Source organism: Melanerpes formicivorus, unplaced genomic scaffold (assembly GCF_026170545.1).
Source record: "Melanerpes formicivorus ecotype bairdi unplaced genomic scaffold, bMelFor1.0.p_v2 SCAF_85, whole genome shotgun sequence".
NCBI lineage: Eukaryota > Metazoa > Chordata > Aves > Piciformes > Picidae > Melanerpes > Melanerpes formicivorus.
The window spans coordinates 1,811,312-1,829,577 of NW_027142437.1; the positions used below are offsets into that span (position 1 = coordinate 1,811,312).

The following is an 18,266-nucleotide window of genomic DNA, read 5'->3' on the forward strand; positions in this document are numbered from 1 at the left end:
CAGTGCTCTGTGACCCTCACAGTGAAGAAGTTCCTCCTCCAGGTGGAACCTCCTGTGCTGCAGTTTGAATCCATTGCCCCTTGTCCTACCACAGGGCACAAGTGAGCAGAGCCTGTACCTGTGCCTTCCTTCCTGACCCTCAGCCCTCTGATACTGATAGACATTGATGACATCCCCTCTTAGACTTCTCTTCTCCTGACTAAACAGCCCCAGGGCTCTCAGCCTCTCCTCCTCAGGCAGTGCTGCAGTCCCTTCACCATCCTCGGAGCCCTCCCTTGGACTCTCTCCAGCAGGTCCCTGTCCCTCCTGAACTGGGGAGCCCAGAACTGGATGCAGTATTCCAGGTGTGGCCTCACCAGGGCAGAGCAGAGGGGGAGGAGAACCTCCCTGGATGTGCACAGTAAATCTAACTTCCATTCATCCTAATTCAATAGATTAACCACTGGTCACTCTGTTCTGTGGTGCTGCATTCTATTACTCTTGATACTGTGATAGATAAAGAGACAGATAATCAGACAGAGATATCATATCTATTTATATTATACTATTTGGTATTTTTATAGTCTTACTTCATTGGCACATTGCATTGACTCACAGGATTCTGGAATGGTTTGTGTCAGAAGGGACCTCCAAAGCTCATCCTCCACTAGACCAGGTTGCTCTGAACCTTCTCATTTGTCTCTTTGTCCTAGTCTCAGTGAATCAGGGAATCACCATATGGATACTGCAGCATACATAACAACACATGTGCCAAAGGGGGGAAAGGTAAGATTAGAGAGAGAGAGAGAGAGAGACAGAGGTAGAGGTAGACAGAGAGACAGAGATAGAGATAGATACAGAGAGATAGAGAGAGAGAGAGAGAGATGATAGAGATGAGAGAGAGAGAGACAGAGAGAGACAGAGAGATAGAGATTAGAGAGAGAGAGATTAGAGAGAGAGAGAGAGAGAGAGATAGAGAGAGAGAGATAGAGATAGAGATAGAGATAGAGAGAGAGAGAGAGAGAGAGAGAGAGAGAGAGAGAGAGAGAGAGAGAGAGAGAGAGAGAGAGATAGAGATGATTGGTAGAGATGGTAGAAATAGATATTATAGAGATAGAGATGAGATAGAGATGATAGAGATACAGATATAAAGACAGACATACACATAGAGAGATAATAGAGATACAGAGAGAGAGAGATAAGATAGATAGATAGATAGATAGATAGATAGATAGATAGATAGATAGATAGATAGATAGATAGATAGATATCTAAATAAACTTATGCAAAGTGGTGGCCAGATGGGAGAAAATTCACAGAATCACAGAATTGTTAGGGCTGGAAGGGACCTCAAGGATCATCTAGTTCCAACCCCCAGGGACCCCTCACACTAGATCAGGTTGCTCAGAGCCACATCCAGCTTGGCCTTAAACACTTCCAGGGATGAGGCTTCTACCACCTCCCTGGGCAACCTGTTCTGGTGTCTCACCCCCCTTCATGGAGAACAACTTCTTCCTAATAAGACAAGAAAGAACAGGTTGAAGCTTGAAAATAGAGGATTTCACCTCAGCATGAGGAGGAGCTTCTTTGCAGTGAGGGTGCCAGAGCCCTGGAGCAGGCTGCCCAGAGAGGTTGTGAAGTCTCCGCCTCTGGATACTTTCCAACCTCACCTGGATGCATTCCTGTGCAGACTACCTTAAGTGATCCTGCTTGGGACCCAAGGATCTCTTGAGGTCCCTTCCAGCCTCTAATGTGCTGTGATCCTAGAGTCATGCCAAATCCCAGTGAGGACCTCATAAAAGTTCAGCTTTGGGATGAAAGGGCTGCTCCAGGTGACTGCTTCAGGTTTGAGTTTGCTTTCACTGGTGCTGTTGTCTGTCAGCAGCTCAGCAGAGTTTGCATCAGAAGGTGGTGTGTTGGTTTTCATAATCCCATTTTATGACTAGTAGCAAATAACAGCTTTAACCTCTCCAAGGTGACTCTGGGACTCAAATGGTTTGAGCAGACAGCGCAAAGCTGCCATCTACTCCTTCAGTCAGCAGTGTGATTACATACCTTCAGCACAAGAACAGTGCTTTGGAAGGGCTCAGGAAATACTTACCAAGTTGTAATTGCTAGTTAAAGGCAGAACCCACAGGAATCTCATCAGTCAAAGGTGTGGATGAGAGGTTTGAGCCCAGCAGCCCTTCCTTGGCGATGGAAACAACATTTCCATGCTTAGATAAGGTGAAAGCTTGCTGTCAAAAATGCTTTGGTGGAAGTCCAACACAGGGGGTTCCTTGCTTGCTATCTCATAGAATCAGAGAATCAATAAAGTTAGAAAAGACCTCAGAGATCATCAAGTCCAACCTGTCACCCAACACCTCCTGACTAACTGAACCATGGCACCAAGTGCCATGTCCAATCCCCTCTTGAACACTTCCAGGGATAGGGACTCCATCACCTCCCTGGGCAGCACATTCTGGAGGCCAATTACTCTTTCTATGAAGACTGTCTCCTCACCTCCAGCCTGAACCTCCCCTGGTGCAGCTTGAGACTGTGTCCCCTTGTTCTGGTGCTGGGTGCCTGGGAGAAGAGACCAACCCCCAACTGGCTACAACCTCCCTTCAGGGAGTTGGAGAGAGCAAGAAGGTCTCCTCTGAGCCTCCTCTTCTCCAGGCTAAGCAACCCCAACTCCCTGAGCCTCTCCTCACAGGGCTGTGCTCCAGACTCCTCCCCAGCCTCATTGCCCTTCTCTGGACACATTCAGGTGCCTCAATGTCCTTCTTAAACTGAGGAGCCCAGAACTGGACACAGGACTCAAGGTGTGGCCTAACCAGTGCTGAGTCCAGGGCAGAATGATCTCCCTGCTCCTGCTGGCCACACTGTTCCTGATGCAGGCCAGGATGCCATTGGTCTTCTTGGCCAGCTGGGCACACTGCTGGCTCATGTTCAGCTGCTGTCAACTGCTACTCCCAGGTCCCTTTCTGCCTGGCTGCTCTCCAGCCACTCTGACCCCAGCCTGCAGCACTGCATGGGGTTGCTGTGGCCAGTGTGTAGCACCTGGCACTTGGACTTGTTGAATGCCATCCTGCTGGACTCTGCCCATCTGTCCAGCCTGGCAAGGTTCCTCTGCAGAGCCCTTCTTCCCTCTAACAGATCAACTCCTGCCCCCAGCTTGGTGTCCTCTGCAAATTTACTAATGGTGCTTGCTTTTCAAAACAGCTGTTGGTTCTTCCCTTTCAGCAGTCAAGCTGATGGATGAAGAAGAGGACTCATCAGGTGATGGCACGCTGGCCACAGCCAGCATTTTGGACACGCTGCCGTTCGTCGTCGGTCCGAGCGATCTCTCTACCACGCCGCCCGAAGATGTTCTCTCGTATGTGCTGCCCTCAGACCAAACAGCACTGCTGCCTGCAGCAACCAGCCCATCCTACAGCCACTCTGAGATCATTGAACAGTCCATTGAGTTACCAGACTCCTCAGTGCCCGCCTCTGGGAGCGCCCCTCCCGGGGCAGGGGTGCAGGACATTGCCGCCGAGTTAGATCACATCGGGTTGGTGAGCACGGCGGCACTGGATGAGGCGGAGCAGGGCAGTGGTTTTATCTCAGTGCTGACCACTGAGCCTGCAGAAGCCACTCCAGCTCCTACACTGAAGTATGTAACTACCAGCTCCATGACAACTGCAGCCAGAGGCAAAGAACTTGTGGTGTTCTTCAGCCTGAGGGTGACCAACATGCACTTTTCTGACGACCTCTTCAACAGGAGCTCGGCGGAGTACAAAGCCCTGGAACAACAGTTCATGCAGCTGGTGGGTGAAAAGCAGCTTGAACAACACAGGCAGAGAGGAGCACAGCATTGTAACAATGCTGCTTTAAGTCAGGCTGATAAGCTGTATTTGTAAAGGATCCAGAAAATCATCATAGAATTGTCAGGGTTGGAAGGGACCTCAAGGCTCAGCCAGTTTCAACCCCCTGCCATGGGCAGGGACACCTCACACTACAGCAGGTTGCTCACAGCCACCTCCAGCCTGGCTGCAAACACCTCCAGGCATGAGGCTTCCACCACCTCCCTGGGCAGCCTGTGCCAGGCTCTCAACACCCTCATGGGCAACAACTTCCTAGCATCCAACCTGAATCTCCCCTCCTCTAGCTTGGATCCATTCCCTCCCATTCTATTACTCCCTGACACCCTCAAAAGTCCCTCCCCAGCTTTTTTGTAGGCCCCCTAAGTTCCTGGAAGGCTACAAAAAGCCTGAGATGCTCCCAGGTTGTGAAGAAAGAGCTCATGAAGTCAGTGGTGAAAGTTCTCACTTGTTCAGGAGATTCCAGATGTAACATAGAATCATAGCATGTGAGGGGCTGGAAGGGACCTCCAGAGATCATCCAGTCCAACCTCCCTGCCAGAGCAGGATTACTTAGGGGAAGCCACACAGGAACACACCCAGGTGGGTTTGGGAAGTCTCCAGAGAAGGAGATCCACAACCTCTTTGGCAGCCTGCTCCAGGGCTCTCTCACCCTTACAGTAAAGAAGTTTCTCCTCACGTTGAGGTGGAACTTCCTGTGCCCCACATTGTAACCACTGTTCCTTGTCCTACTGCTGAGCACCACTGAAAAGAGACCATCACCTTCATCTTAGAATCATAGCATCAGTCAGGGTTGGAAAGGACTACAAGGATCATCTAGTTCCAACCCCCCTGCCATGGGCAGGGACACCCCACACTACATCAGCCTGGCCAGAGCCTCAGCCAGCCTGGCCTTAAACACCTCCAGGGACAGGGCCCCAACCACCTCCCTGGACAACCCATTCCAGGGCTTCACCACTCTCATGGGGAAGAACTTCCTCCTCACCTCCAGCCTGAATCTCCCCACCTCCAGCTTCATTCCATTCCCCCTAGTCCTATCACTGCCTGAGATCCTGAGCAGTCCCTCCCCAGCCTTCCTGTAGCCCCCTTCAGATACTGGAAGGCCACAATGAGGTCACCTGGGAGCCTTCTCTTCTGCAGCCTGAACAGCCCCAACTCCCTCAGTCTGTCCTCATAGGAGAGGTGCTCCAGCCCTCTGCTCATCCTCGTGGCCCTACCCCTCAGATACTTACAGGCATTAAGAGGATGCCCTCTCAGCCTTCTCATCTCAAGAGAGTCCCAACTGGCTCAGTCTTTCTTCCCAGAAGAGCTGTTCAAGCCCCTTAACCATGCTGGCAGAGGTTCCCACCTGCTTTCTCAGGCTTTTCCTTGGCTTCATGCCGACAGCAAGGCAGTGCTGCTTGCATCTCAGGCTGCTGTCCTCATGCTGGGTATAAAAATAGTCCTTTTAAAGCATAGCATGGCTTAGCAGGGGCAATGTGATTAGATATGGATTTTCTCCCTGGGTACAATAGGGCAGCAGGGCAGCTCAGCACCAGCCCTGTGTATGCTTTGCCCTCACCTGCCTGGGAGGAACATGTGAAAATAATTGAAGTTGGCTTTGGAGCAAGGTGAAGTTTTTTTATCATTTGATTTCTCCTCTTCCAGATGAATAAATCCCCCAGCTGCTCTGCATTTCATTGCAGGGGAAACTGCTGCCCATCCACCTCAGCATACTACTTGAGATGGATGCAAAAGTCCAGAGGAAGATAGTGATGAACAGAAAAAGGGGGGACTTGGGGAGGGCAAGAGCTGCATGAAACTCAGAGATTTGTGTACTTGATAATGAGAGGGAAGTGGAAGAGGAATTATCAGCAGGTAGACATTGACAGGAGGGGAGAATAAATCTTCTGAATCGAGACTGGAGGAGCTGGGGATGCTTAGTTTGGAAAAGAGGAGCTGAGAGGAGACTTCAGTGCTGTCTACAGCTCCCTCAAAGGAGGTTCTGAAGAGGCTGCTGCTGGTCTCTTCTCACAGGGAATTAGTGGTAGAACAAGAGGGAACAGCCTCAAGCTGCCCCTGGGGCGGTTTAGAGTGGACCTTAGGCAAAAAAACTGACTGAAGGAGCAGGGGATGGTTAGTGTGAAAGAGAGGAGGCTGAGGGGAGACCTCATTGCTGTCTGCAACTCCCTGAAAGGAGGTTGTGGGGAGGTTGGTGCTGGTCTCTTATCACAGATAATTAGTGACAGAACAAGAAGGAATAGCCTTAAGTTGCCACTGGGTAGGTTTAGACTGGATCTTAGGCAAAAGAGTGGTGAGGGATGGGAATGTGCTGGGCAGGGAGATGGTGGAGTCCCCAAGCCTGGCTGTGTTTGAAGGTCAATGAAGTTGGTGAGGGGTTTGGAACACAAGCACTATGAGGAGAGGCTGAGGGAGCTGGGGTTGCTCACCCTGGAGAAGAGGAGGCTCAGGGGAGACCTTATTGCTCTCTCCAACTCCCTGAAGGGAGGTTGTAGCCAGGTGGGGGTTGGTCTCTTCTCCCAGGCAACCATCCCCAGAACAAGAGGACACAGTCTCAAGCTGTGCCAGGGGAGGTTTAGGCTGGAGGTTAGGAAGAAGTTCTACACAGAGAGAGTGATTGCCCATTGGAATGGGCTGCCTGGGGAGGTGGTGGAGTCACCATCCCTGGAGGTGCTCAGGAGGAGACTTGCTGGGGTGCTTGGTTTAGTTGTTTAGGTGGGTTGGATTGGTTGATGGATTGGACATGATGATCCTGAAGGTCTCTTCCAGCCTGGTTTATTCTATGTATTCTATGCATTCTATGTAAGGTGCTTTGACTGTGGTGCTTGGGGCTGTGGTTTAGGGGTGAGCCTTGCCGAGCAGGGTTCTGGGTTGGTCTGGGTGACCCTGAGGGTCTTTTCCAACCTGCATGTTTCTGTGATCCTGTAAGTTAATATAAAGGCCAATTGCTGTTTTGCAGCTGCTTCCATACCTGCAGTCCAACCTGACAGGTTTCAAGCACCTGGAAATCCTGAACTTCAGGAACGGCAGCGTGATTGTGAACAGCAAGATGAAGTTTGCCCGGACGGTGCCGTACAACATCACCGAGGCAGTGCACTGTGTCCTGGAGGATTTCTGTGATGCTGCAGCCCAGCAGCTCAACCTGGAGATTGACAGCTATTCCCTGGACATTGAGCCAGGTGAGGTGGCTTTGCTCTTGTGTGTGCAGAATCAAAACCACACAGAACATGGTTCCCCCCCCCCCACCCCCCCCCTATTTCTACAGCTTCAGAAGTGTGGTTTCTGCTTTGGAAATCAGCAGCAGGAGCAGCAAGAATAAACAAGATCATAGAATTGTGAGGGTTGGAAGGCACCTCAAGGACCATCTAGTTGCAACCCCCCTGCAATGGGCAGGTTTATCACAGCCACATCCAGCCTGGCCTTCAAAACCTCCAGGCATGAGGCTTCCACCACCTCCCTGGGCAACCTGTGCCAGGCTCTCACCACCCTCATGGGGAACAACTTCCTCACAGCCAATCTCAATCTACCCATTTCTAGTTCTGCTCCATCTGCCCAGTCCTATCCCTCCCTGACACCCTCAAAAGTCCCTCCCCAGCTTTCTTGGAGCCCCCTGCAGATCCTGGAAGGCCACAATGAGGTCTCCTCAGAGCCTTCTCTTCTCCAGACTGCACAACCCCAACTCCCTCAGTCTGTCCTCACAGCAGAGGTGCTCCAGCCCTCTAATCATTCTTAACTCAGCACATTTCACTTCAGCCTACAGTTTAGTCTACAGCTCTCTCATTAGGTGGAGGGAGTGTTGCAGAGAGCACCAAATAAGGTGCTGGACTCAAATAGGTCTCCTCAGAACCTTCTCTTCTCCAGACTGCACAACCCCAACTCCTTCAGTCTGTCCTCATAGCAGAGCAGCTCCAGCCCTCTGCTCATCCTCCTGGCCCTGCTCTGGACACCTTCCAGCACCTCCAGATCCTTCCTGCAATAGGGGCTCCAGAGCTGGACACAGTACTCCAGGTGGGGTCTCACCAGAGGCATCCCCAACTAGATCAGGTTGCTCAGAGCTTCATCAAGCCTCACCTTGGATGTCTCCATGGATGGGGCCTCCCTGGGCAACCTGTTTCAGTGTTCCACCACCCTCATAGTAAAGAACTTCTTCCTAATGTGCAACCTAAATGTACCCTGCTCTAGTTTGAAACCATTGCCTCTCATCCTATTGCCACATGCCATGGTAGAAAGTCCCTCACCAGACCCCTTTCAGGTACTGGAAGTCTGCTCTAAGCTTGCCCTGGAGCCTTGTCTTCTCCAGGCTGAAGAACCCTGGCTGTCTCAGCCTGGCTTTGGATGAGCAGTGCTCCAGCTCTCTGATCAGTTTTGTGGCCTCCTGCGGACCTGCTCCTGCAGGTCCACATCCTTCTTGTGTTGAGAGCCCAAGGGGTGGACACCCTACTCAAAGTGAGATCTCCCCAAGGCAGACAGAAGTGACAGAATCAACTCCCTCCCCCTTCTGGCCACGCTGCTTTTGATGGAGCCCAGGATCAGTTCAGGAAACAGAGTACCATGAGGAGTTTGCTGCCAGAGCTGTTCTTTCAAGGCTTATTGAGCAGCAGTGAAATGTCAAAACAAACTAAATCATCTCTGGAAAGCCAGGCTAGGTCCCCACAGGTGTTCCAAAGCTGGCTGTTCACTTCAGAAAGCAAGAAACAAACAGAATCAGAACAAACAAATAACAAACCCAAGCACAAACAAAATCTGCCCACAAACAAACAAAACCTCCAAACCCTTCACTGAATGAATGTAAGCAAATTCCTGCTCCTGGTGAGAGGAAGAGCCATCTGGTGGCAAAGAGACATAGAGCATGGAGGTGTTAGGGTTGGAAGGGACCTCAAGGCTCAGCCAGTCCCAACCCCCTGCCATGGGCAGGGACACCTCACACCACAGCAGGTTGCTCACAGCCACATCCAGCCTGGCTGCAAACACCTCCAGGCAGGAGGCTTCCACCACCTCCCTGGGCAGCCTGTGCCAGGCTCTCACCACCCTCATGGGGAACAACTTCTTCCTCACATCCAATCTGAATTTCCCCACTTCAAGTTTTGCTCCATCCCCCCCAGTCCTATCCCTCCCTGACACCCTCAAAAGTCCCTCCCCAGCTTTCTTGGAGCCGCCTGCAGATGCTGGAAGGCCACAGTCAGGCCTCCTGGGAGCCTTTTCTTCTCCAGACTGAACAGCCCCAACTCCCTCAGTCTGTCCTCACAGCAGAGCAGCTCCAGCCCTCTGCTCATCCTTGTGGCCCTTCTCTGGACACCTTCCAGCACCTCCAGAGCCTTCCTGGCACAGAGGCTCCAGAGCTGGACCCAGAGCTCCAGCTGTGGTCTCAGCAGAGTGGAGCAGAGGGGCAGAATCCCCTCCCTGGCCCTGCTGGCCACACTTCTCTTGCTGCAGCCCAGGCTCTGCTTGGCTCTCTGGGCTGCAAGTGCTCACTGCTGGCTCCTCTTGAGCTTCTCCTCCCCCATTCTTTTGTCCCCCTCGGGGCAACAGAGGACCTGTCCAGCCTCAAACCAGGGCACTGCCAGGTTGCTCAGGGGCAAAGCACCAACTAATGTTTTCCTCATCCTTTGCAGCTGATCAGGCAGACCCCTGCAAATTCATGGCCTGTGATGAGTTCTCCGAGTGCATCACCAACGAGTGGACGAAGGAGGCCGACTGCCTCTGCCAGCCTGGCTACGCCAGCCGGGACGGCCTGCCCTGCCGCAGCCTCTGCGAGCTGGAGCCACACCTCTGCATCAACGGCGGCAAGTGTGAGCTTGTCCCGGGGAGAGGAGCTGTCTGCAGGTGAGTGCATGGCTGCTGAACCTGGCTGGGACAGCAGCACTCTGAGCTGGGTCAGGAACTGGCTGGAGGCTGAGCCCAGAGAGTGGTGGTGAATGGTGCCACAGCCAGCTGGCAGCCAGGCACCAGTGCTGTGCCCCAGGGAGCAGTGCTGGGCCCTGTGCTCTTTAACATCTTCACTGATGATCTGGATGAGGGCATTGAGTCCATCAGCAGTAAGTTTGCAGTCAACACCAAGCTGGGGGCAGGAGTTGATCTGCTGGAGGGTAGAGAGGCTCTGCAGAGGGACCTGGACAGGCTGGGCAGATGGGCAGAGGCCAAGGGCAGGAGATTGAACACACCCAAGTGCCAGGTGCTGCACATTGGCCACAACAACCCCAGGCAGTGCTACAGGCTGGGGTCAGAGTGGCTGAGAGCAGCCAGGCAGAAAGGGACCTGGGGGTGCTGGTTGATAGTAGGTTGAACATGAGCCACCAGTGTGCCCTGGTGGCCAAGAAGGGCAATGGCATCCTGGCCTGCATCAGGACCAGTATGGCCAGCAGGAGCAGGGAAGTCATTGTGCCCTGCACTCGGCACTGTTTAGGACACACCTTGAGTCCTGAGTTCAGTTCTGGGCTCCTCAGTTTGGGAAAGATGTTGAGATGGAGTGGAAGATTTTCCTTAGGAGCAGAGCCTGAGGGAGCTGAGGGCTCTGGAGCTTGGCTTGGAGGAGCCTGAGAGGTGAGCTCCTGGCTGGGGCTAAAGCTGTGCAGGGGCAGTGGCCAGAGGCTGGAGCCAGGCTCTGCTGGGGGCTGCCCAATGCCAGCACAAGGGGCAGGGGTGGAAGCTGAGGCAGAGGAAGTGCCATGGGAAGAGGAGGAAGAATTTGTTGCCTGTGAGGGTGAGAGAAGCCTGGCAGAGGCTGCCCAGGGGGGCTGTGGAGTCTCCCTCTCTGGAGATATTCCAACCCCACCTGGATGTGCTGCTGTGTGATCTGCTCTAGGTGACCCTGCTCAGGCAGGGGGGGTTGGACTGGATGAGCTTTGGAGGTCCCTTCCAGCCCCTAAGAATCTGTGATTCTGTGATTAACCATCCTCATGTCTCTGTTGGACCCTCTCCAGTACAGCCCTGCCCCTCTTGCAGCAGGCAGCACAGAACTGGACACAATACTCCACATGTGGTCTGCCTGGGGAAGAGAACAGGGGGGAGGAGAACCTCCCCTGGCTCTCTGCACACACTCCCCCCACAGCCCAGAGCGCCTCACACAGACACACCGCCCTGGCAGCACTGTGCTTGTGTTTAACTGCAGGCTCTGTTGCCATTCCAGCTGCTCTGCACCTTCCTGCCTCCAAGTTTTGTCCATTTTTTTCTCTCCCTTTGCCTCTTTTAGATGCCCTGCACGCAGACACCAGCTCCACCAGGGACAGCGCTGCACAAAACCTGCTCCCGAGCCCACACCACCCTTCACCTCCAGACCTCTCACTCTGGCCTTACTGAGCCTTGCTTTCCTTGGCACCATTTTAATCATTAAGTTAAGAAGAAAATGCACAAGAAACTCTCATTTTCAGTAAGCTGCTCCCCACCTTTCCCCCCCTCCACAATCCACAATATTCTTTCTTTATTATTATTATCATTATTTTTACCTGTTAATTTTGCTGTTAAAAAATAATAATAATAATGATAATCAATTCAAATCTTACCCAAACAAACAAACAAACCAACCAACCTGTTCTGCATTGTAGAAGTTCTACTCTCAACAGCAGCAACTCAGAGCAGGCCCTCGGGCTTAACCCTGCTTTTGAGCACGAGGAGCCCACCGCTGGCTTTCGCCACACGGCTTGCAGTGTAAGTGCCTGTGTCAGCCCCTCAGAGGCCATTGCCCACCAAGCCTTACCTGAGCCTGAAAACACAACTCAGCCTGGAGGTAAAATGCATGCAGACCCCCTAGACTTCCCCCCTCACCTCAGCCAACAGGTCCATCTCCCTCTAGTAACTACACAACTAAACACAGCTGGGTTCTAACCTCGCTCGCCGGGCAGCCTCGGGACTAAACCACTACTAACTCAGCCCTTTTGCTTTCCACAGTCACTGTGCTGCATAGGTTCCAGAAGGGGACTGTAGAGCTGCATCTCTTCCACCTCTCTTGCATGGCTTTGGTGGCCCAGCCCAAGGGCTTTTTTTTATTGCTTTAGGGAAGTTATTAATCTAACATTTCCTCTTTTTCCTCTCCCCCCTCTTTCTTCTTGCTTCTTTTTTTTATACTGCTGTAGGTCTCCAGAGCAGCAGGACCAGTTTACAAAGCCAGGACTGACGAGTTAGTCTCCAAGCTTCCTCATTTCCAGCACCAGCCAGACCAAACCAAGGTTTGTGACTCTATTCAGGAGCTTTAAGTACTGCTGAGTTTCCTGTTTGTATCATAGTATCACAGTATCAGTCAGGGTTGGAAGGGACCACAAGGATCACCTAGTTCCAACCCCCCTGCCATGGGCAGGGACACCCCACACTACATCAGCCTGGCCAGAGCCTCAGCCAGCCTGGCCTTAAACACCTCCAGGGACAGGGCCCCAACCACCTCCCTGCACAACCCATTCCAGGGCTTCACCACTCTCATGGGGAAGAACTTCCTCCTCACCTCCAGCCTGAATCTCCCCACCTCCAGCCTCATTCCATTCCCCCTAGTCCTATCACTCCCTGAGATCCTGAGCAGTCCCTCCCCAGCCTTGTCAGCGTTACCAAGAGGCCTCTTTGTACTAACTCCATACAAAGGACAGCTCAGGGGGGGATTGATGCTTGATATGACAACAATCCCTTCTTGTTTGTCCAGAAGGGCCACAAGGGTGAGCAGAGGGCTGGAGCACCTCTCCTACAAAGACAGGCTGAGAGAGTTGGGGTTGTTCAGTCTGGAGAAGAGTAGGCTCTGAGGAGACCTTACTGTGGCCTTCCAGTTGCCCAGGGAGGTGGTGGAGGCCACATCCCTGGATGGTTTTTAGGCCAGGCTTAATGGGGCTCTGAGCAACCTGGGGATGTCCCCACTTCACTGGAGAGAGTTGGACTGCATGACCTCTAGAGGCCCCTTCCAACCCAGTGGAAGACAGATTTCTTTCAACTGATCTTCATCATACCCAGGTCTGGTCTCTTCCAGTGCTCCAGGTCACAGTTACAGAGAGAGATGGCACTGAGGGGACTGGAAGGTGGTGACAGATATGGACAAGTCAGCAGGGAGCAGCAGTTCAGAAAAGCTGAAGCACAAAGAGGCTTGAATGGGCTGCCCAGGGAGGTGGTGGAGTCACCATCCCTGGAGGTGTTTAAGTAGAGCCTGGATGGGGCACTTGGTGCCAGGGTTCAGTTGATTAGATGGTGTTGGGTGATAGCTTGGACTCAATGATCTCTGAGGTCTTTTCCAACCTGGTTAATTCTCTATCCTATTCCTATTCCTATTCCTATTCCTATTCCTATTCCTAATTCTATTCTATTCTATTCTATTCTATTCTATTCCATTCCATTCCATTCCATTCCATCCCATTCCATTCCATCCCATTCCATCCCATCCCATTCCATTCCATTCCATTCCATTCCATTCCATGCTGATAAAACCCAAGAGCACAGACATCTGCAACTGGCATTTTACAGCCACCTTAAAAGGGATGTGCCTAGGGGCAGCTGTGGATCAATAAACTTTCACACCAGCTGAGCTACTCAAAACTGCTGCTTACAGAAGCAATAAATACTTTATGAAAGGAATAAAATGCCACATTTTGGGGGGGAGGAAACAAAAACAGGCCTGTGGCATCTGGACTGCCTTTGGAGTCTCAAAAGTGTATTGACAAAGCTCTGCCACAGACCTAGTTAAGGAAATTGGTTCAGTGAGAAGGAAGGCAACCACAGAAGAGTGGAGCACAGGAACAGGTTGCCCAGGGAGGTGGCTGAGGCTCCATCCCTGGAGATACTCAAGGTGAGGCTGGACAGGGCTCTGGGAAACCTGATCTAGTTAGGGACGTCCCTGCTGACTGCAGAGGGGTTTGGATTGGATGACCTTTGGAGGTCCCCTCCAGCCCAGACCATTCTGTGACTCCATGAAACTACAAAGGAGGTTAAAAAGCCCAAGCTGGGTGGTTTGGGCCACTTTTCACCATCCCTTCTGTTCAAAATGATCTCAACAGATCAGAGGGCTGGAGCTGCTCTGCTATGGGGACAGGCTGAGGGAGTTGGGGCTGTTCAAGTCTGGAGAGGAGAAGGCTCCAAGGAAACCTTCTTGTGGCCTTCCAGGATCTGCAGGGGGTTCCAGGAAAGCTGGGGAGGGACTTTTGAGGGTGTCAGGGAGGGATAGGACTGGGGGGGATGGAGCAAAACTAGAAGTGGGGAGATTGAGATTGGATGTTAGGAAGAAGTTGTTCCCCATGAGAGTGGTGAGAGCCTGGCACAGGCTGCCCAGGGAGGTGGTGGAAGCCTCCTGCCTGGAGGTGTTTGCAGCCAGGCTGGATGTGGCTGTGAGCAACCTGCTGTAGTGTGAGGTGTCCCTGCCCATGGCAGGGGGTTGGGACTGGCTGAGCCTTGAGCTCCCTTCCAGCCCTGACACTTCTGTGATTCCAGTGGGACCTTGCCAATCAGCAGTAGATTAACAAAGGTAATAGCAGACACATTTTCCAATTGAAAACTGCTTTCTCAATGTCTTATGAGAGTTTCTCTTCCAGGTAGTCACAAAAGAAGGCCTGAATCATTCAAGGCTGGACCTCAGGTTGATAAAGCACACAAATACAACTCAAGGGTTCCTAAAGACATCACATTTTAGCTCCAAAATCAGTGCACCTCACCAAAAAAAAAAATGAAACCCCAACAAAAATGCTTTACTGAAGAAAAAAAGCAGCACCATGAAGGCAGCCAACTGCTTGGCCAGGTCTCACATTTGCCTGGTGAGAATCACTCTCCAGAAGGAGTCAGTCAGCAGCGCTCAGCGGCACGCATCGAGCAGCCAGCGCTCACTCATCCTCACCGGGATTTCGCTGGAGAGCTGAGTGCTGGAGGAAGACTTAGCCCTGAAGTGACTTTTCCTCAGGTTTATGTCACAGCCACTGTGGTAAAGATGTCAATAAACCTTCCCTGCAGCTCTACACCCTTTCACCAACCTTCCTTACACAGGCTAATGGAAGGAGACAGCCACAGACATGAGAGCTGCCACTGACCAAAGGCCACATCAAAAGCATTTGGGGGTGGGGGGGAAGCTTTTCTTTCTCTCCCTACGATGCTCACACAGCAAACCACCCAGAAGCTGGTGTCAATGAACAGCAGATTCCTGCTCTGCTGCTCACAAACACCTTGGGTATAAATATGTACATAAGTCCTTCCCTGCTTAATTCCTGGTGGCACTTCAGCTGCCAGGGTTAGCCAAAGGCTTCCAACCTTCTGCTGAGGCAGTTTCACCTTTCCAGAGCAGCAGATGTACCTTCTCAAGCACCCTCCAGAACGTGAGCTGTAGCCTCAGCAGCACCCTACCCAGTAGCATGCAGGTCTCAGCCTCACCAGCAAGCAACACTTTACGCTCAGCACACACAGAAATGATTTTGAGAGGCTGCTACTAAGTGTTTTTGTAGAAGAGGAGTAAGCAATGGGTGGCCATTAAGTGTTGTATAGGCTTAGTCATTTTGTGCTCTGTGGATGCACAATCCTGATTCAAGTATAGATTCTCTGCTCCTGCTCTGGCAGGGGGAGGTTGGGCTGGAAGCTCTCCAGAGGTTCCTTCCAACCCCTAACATCCCATGAGCCTCTGATTATCTTCACCACCTCATCCCTGAGCATCTCTCTGCTGCCCCAGTGCTGCACAATATCCAGCACTGATTGCTGCTTGGTGCATAGCAGAAGTACTCACAGCTCAAACTGAGGGGTGGGAGTCAAGAGGAAAGGTGCCAGGCTCTTTTCAGTGGTGCCCAGAAACAGGACAAGGAACAATGGCTACAAGCTGGAACACAGGAGGTTCCACCTCAACATAGGGAGAAACTTCTTCACTGTGAGGTTCCCAGAGCCCTGGAGCAGGCTGCCCAGAGAGGTTGTGGAGTCTCCTCTGGAGCCTTTCCAAGTTCACAACAGCCCTGGAGGACAGCTCCACATCCAGAAGTGAAGCTTTCCATGTATCATAGTATCAGTCAGGGTTGGAAGGGACCACAAGGATCATCTAGTTCCAACCCCCCTGCCATGGGCAGGGACACCCCACACTACATCAGCCTGGCCAGAGCCTCAGCCAGCCTGGCCTTAAACACCTCCAGGGATGGGGCCCCAACCACCTCCCTGCACAACCCACTCCAGGGCTTCACCACTCTCATGGGGAAGAACTTCCTCCTCCCCTCCAGCCTGAATCTCCCCACCTCCAGCTTCATTCCATGCCCCCTAGTCCTATCACTCCCTGAGATCCTGAGCAGTCCCTCCCCAGCCTTCTTGCAGGCCCCCTTCAGATGCTGGAAAGCCAACTTTGGTGACAACTCTTGTTTTTTTTGGTTTCTTTTATACTTCTTGCCGCTGGGAAGTCTGAACTTTGGTTTACCTTCTCCTGGAGACACTCTGAAAGGACTGTTTACAAGTTCCAAACAATGAACTGCACAGGTTTTCATTGCCTGCAAACAAACAAGCAAACACCTGGCTAAATGCATTCAATAAAGCACCCAAACTGGTGGCTGTGTACAGATGAAGGCAACGCACCAAGGAGATCAAGGTACACACGAAGGCAATGCACCAAGGAGATCAAGGTTGGGTTTCTACAGCTGAAATAGTGATTATTGGTTGTTTTTTTTTACTTTATTGACCTAGGAAAGGATCAAAGGAATGAATAAATAAATAAACACATAAAAACCAAGAACAAGAAACCCAAGGTGTGGGGGTTTTGTCAGCAGGAACAGGGCTCCACTTTAAAACCAGAGTATCACAGTCTCACAGTATCACTAAGGTTGGAAGAGATCTCGAGGATCATCGAGTCCAACCTGTCACCACAGACCTCATGACTAGACCATGGCACCAAGTGCCACATCCAATCCCCTCTTGAACACCTCCAGGGATGGGGACTCCACCACCTCCCTGGGCAGCACATTCCAATGATGAACGACTCACTTCCTGCAGGGCACTGGAAGCTCATCCCTGCCCACAGCTGTTAGCTTTTCCCTGTTGCTGATGTAAGTTACACTGGTAAGATGCACTGGTCAGGCCACACCTCGAGTCCTGTGTCCAGTTCTGGGCCCCTCAGTTTAGGAAGGAGGTTGACTTGCTGGAAGGTGTCCAGAGAAGGGCAACAAAGTTGGTGAGGGGCTTGGAGCACAGCCCTGTGAGGAGAGGCTGAGGGAGCTGGGGTTGCTTAGCCTGGAGAAGAGGAGGCTCAGGGGTGACCTTATTGCTCTCTACAACTACCTGAAGGGAGGTTGTAGACAGGCAGAGGTTGGTCTCTTCTCCCAGGCAGCCAGCACCAGAACAAGAGGACACAGTCTCAGGCTGTGCCAGGGGAGGTTCAGGCTGGAGGTTAGGAGGAAGTTCTACACAGAGAGAGTGATTGCCCATTGGAATGGGCTGCCTGGGGAGGTGGTGGAGTCACCATCACTGGAGGTGTTCAGGAGCAGACTTGATGGGGTGCTTGGTGCCATGGGTTAGTTGATTAGGTGGTGTTGGATGATAGGTTGGACACGATGATCTTGAAGGTCTCTTCCAACCTGGTCTGGTCTATTCCATTCCATTCCATTCCATTCCATCCCATCCCATCCCATCCCATCCCATCCCATCCCATCCCATCCCATCCCATCCCATTCCATTCCATCCCAAGACTGCATTAAGGATGCTGACAGCATTCAGTTCTTCTTCTGTTTGATTTTTGGGTGGTTGTGGTTTTTTTCCCCCCATTGCCAATGTGTTTTTGCATTGTGTTCAGGAGCTTCCAATCCATCCCAGGCACCACCAGGCAGTCTGAAGCACCAAGTGGTTTTTCAGTGTGTGTTTTCATGAGGATTCTTTATCAGTCTCTGCTATCCACTACCAAATCTCTTTGCTGGATGTAAGACTTTTGTATTTCAATAAAGTGGAACAAAACTGTTTGCTTGGAAATTTCCACAGGGGGGGGTGGGGTTAGGGAAGTGAGTCTGGGTGTTGGGGCTGTGGAGTCTCCTCCTCTGCAGTCTATCAAAATCTGCTGGGACCTCGTGGCACTTGCTGCCATGGTTTAGTCATGAGGTCTGTGGTGACAGGTTGGACTTGATGATCTTTTGAGGTCTCTTCCAACCTTGGTGATACTGTGATTGTGTGACCTTACCAATGCCAATAAATACCTGAGGGAGCCAAGGTGAAAGGTGCCAGGCTCTATCCAGTGGTGCCCAGTCTTGTTCAACATCTCTGTGGGTGCCATGGACAGTGGCACTGAGTGCACCCTCAGCAGGTTTGCTGATGACACCAAGCTGTGTGGTGCAGCAGACAGCTGGAGGGAAGGGATCCATCCAGAGGGAGCTGGACAGGCTGGAGAGGTGGGCACAAGCCAACCTCAGGAGGTTCAACAAGAGCAAGTGCAGGGTCCTGCATGTGGGTGGAGGCAATCCCAGGCACAAATGCAGGCTGGGCAGGGACTGGCTGGAAAGCAGCCCTGAGGAGAGAGACTTGGGGGTGCTGGGGGAGGAGAAGCTCACC

At 52.0% G+C, this 18,266-nt stretch overlaps 1 protein-coding gene across 3 annotated transcripts in view; it reads left to right on the forward strand.

The window, feature by feature from the left end:
• IMPG1 (interphotoreceptor matrix proteoglycan 1) overlaps window positions 1-17,683 on the forward strand; it is a 65,207-nt gene extending 47,524 nt beyond the window's left edge. The window contains exons 13-19 of one of the 3 annotated variants that reach the window (XM_068165172.1): window positions 3,208-3,770; window positions 6,784-7,003; window positions 9,437-9,647; window positions 11,014-11,190; window positions 11,366-11,547; window positions 11,894-11,986; window positions 14,315-17,683. In XM_068165172.1, coding sequence (XP_068021273.1) covers window positions 3,208-3,770; window positions 6,784-7,003; window positions 9,437-9,647; window positions 11,014-11,190; window positions 11,366-11,547; window positions 11,894-11,934 — 1,394 coding nt within the window. In that variant the 3' untranslated portion in view covers window positions 11,935-11,986; window positions 14,315-17,683. Of the gene's footprint in view, window positions 1-3,204; window positions 3,771-6,783; window positions 7,004-9,436; window positions 9,648-11,013; window positions 11,191-11,365; window positions 11,548-11,893; window positions 11,987-14,314 lie in introns of all 3 variants that reach the window. The other 2 variants (XM_068165170.1, XM_068165173.1) reach the window with 2 other exon arrangements.
• The last annotated feature ends 583 nt before the right edge of the window (window positions 17,684-18,266 follow it).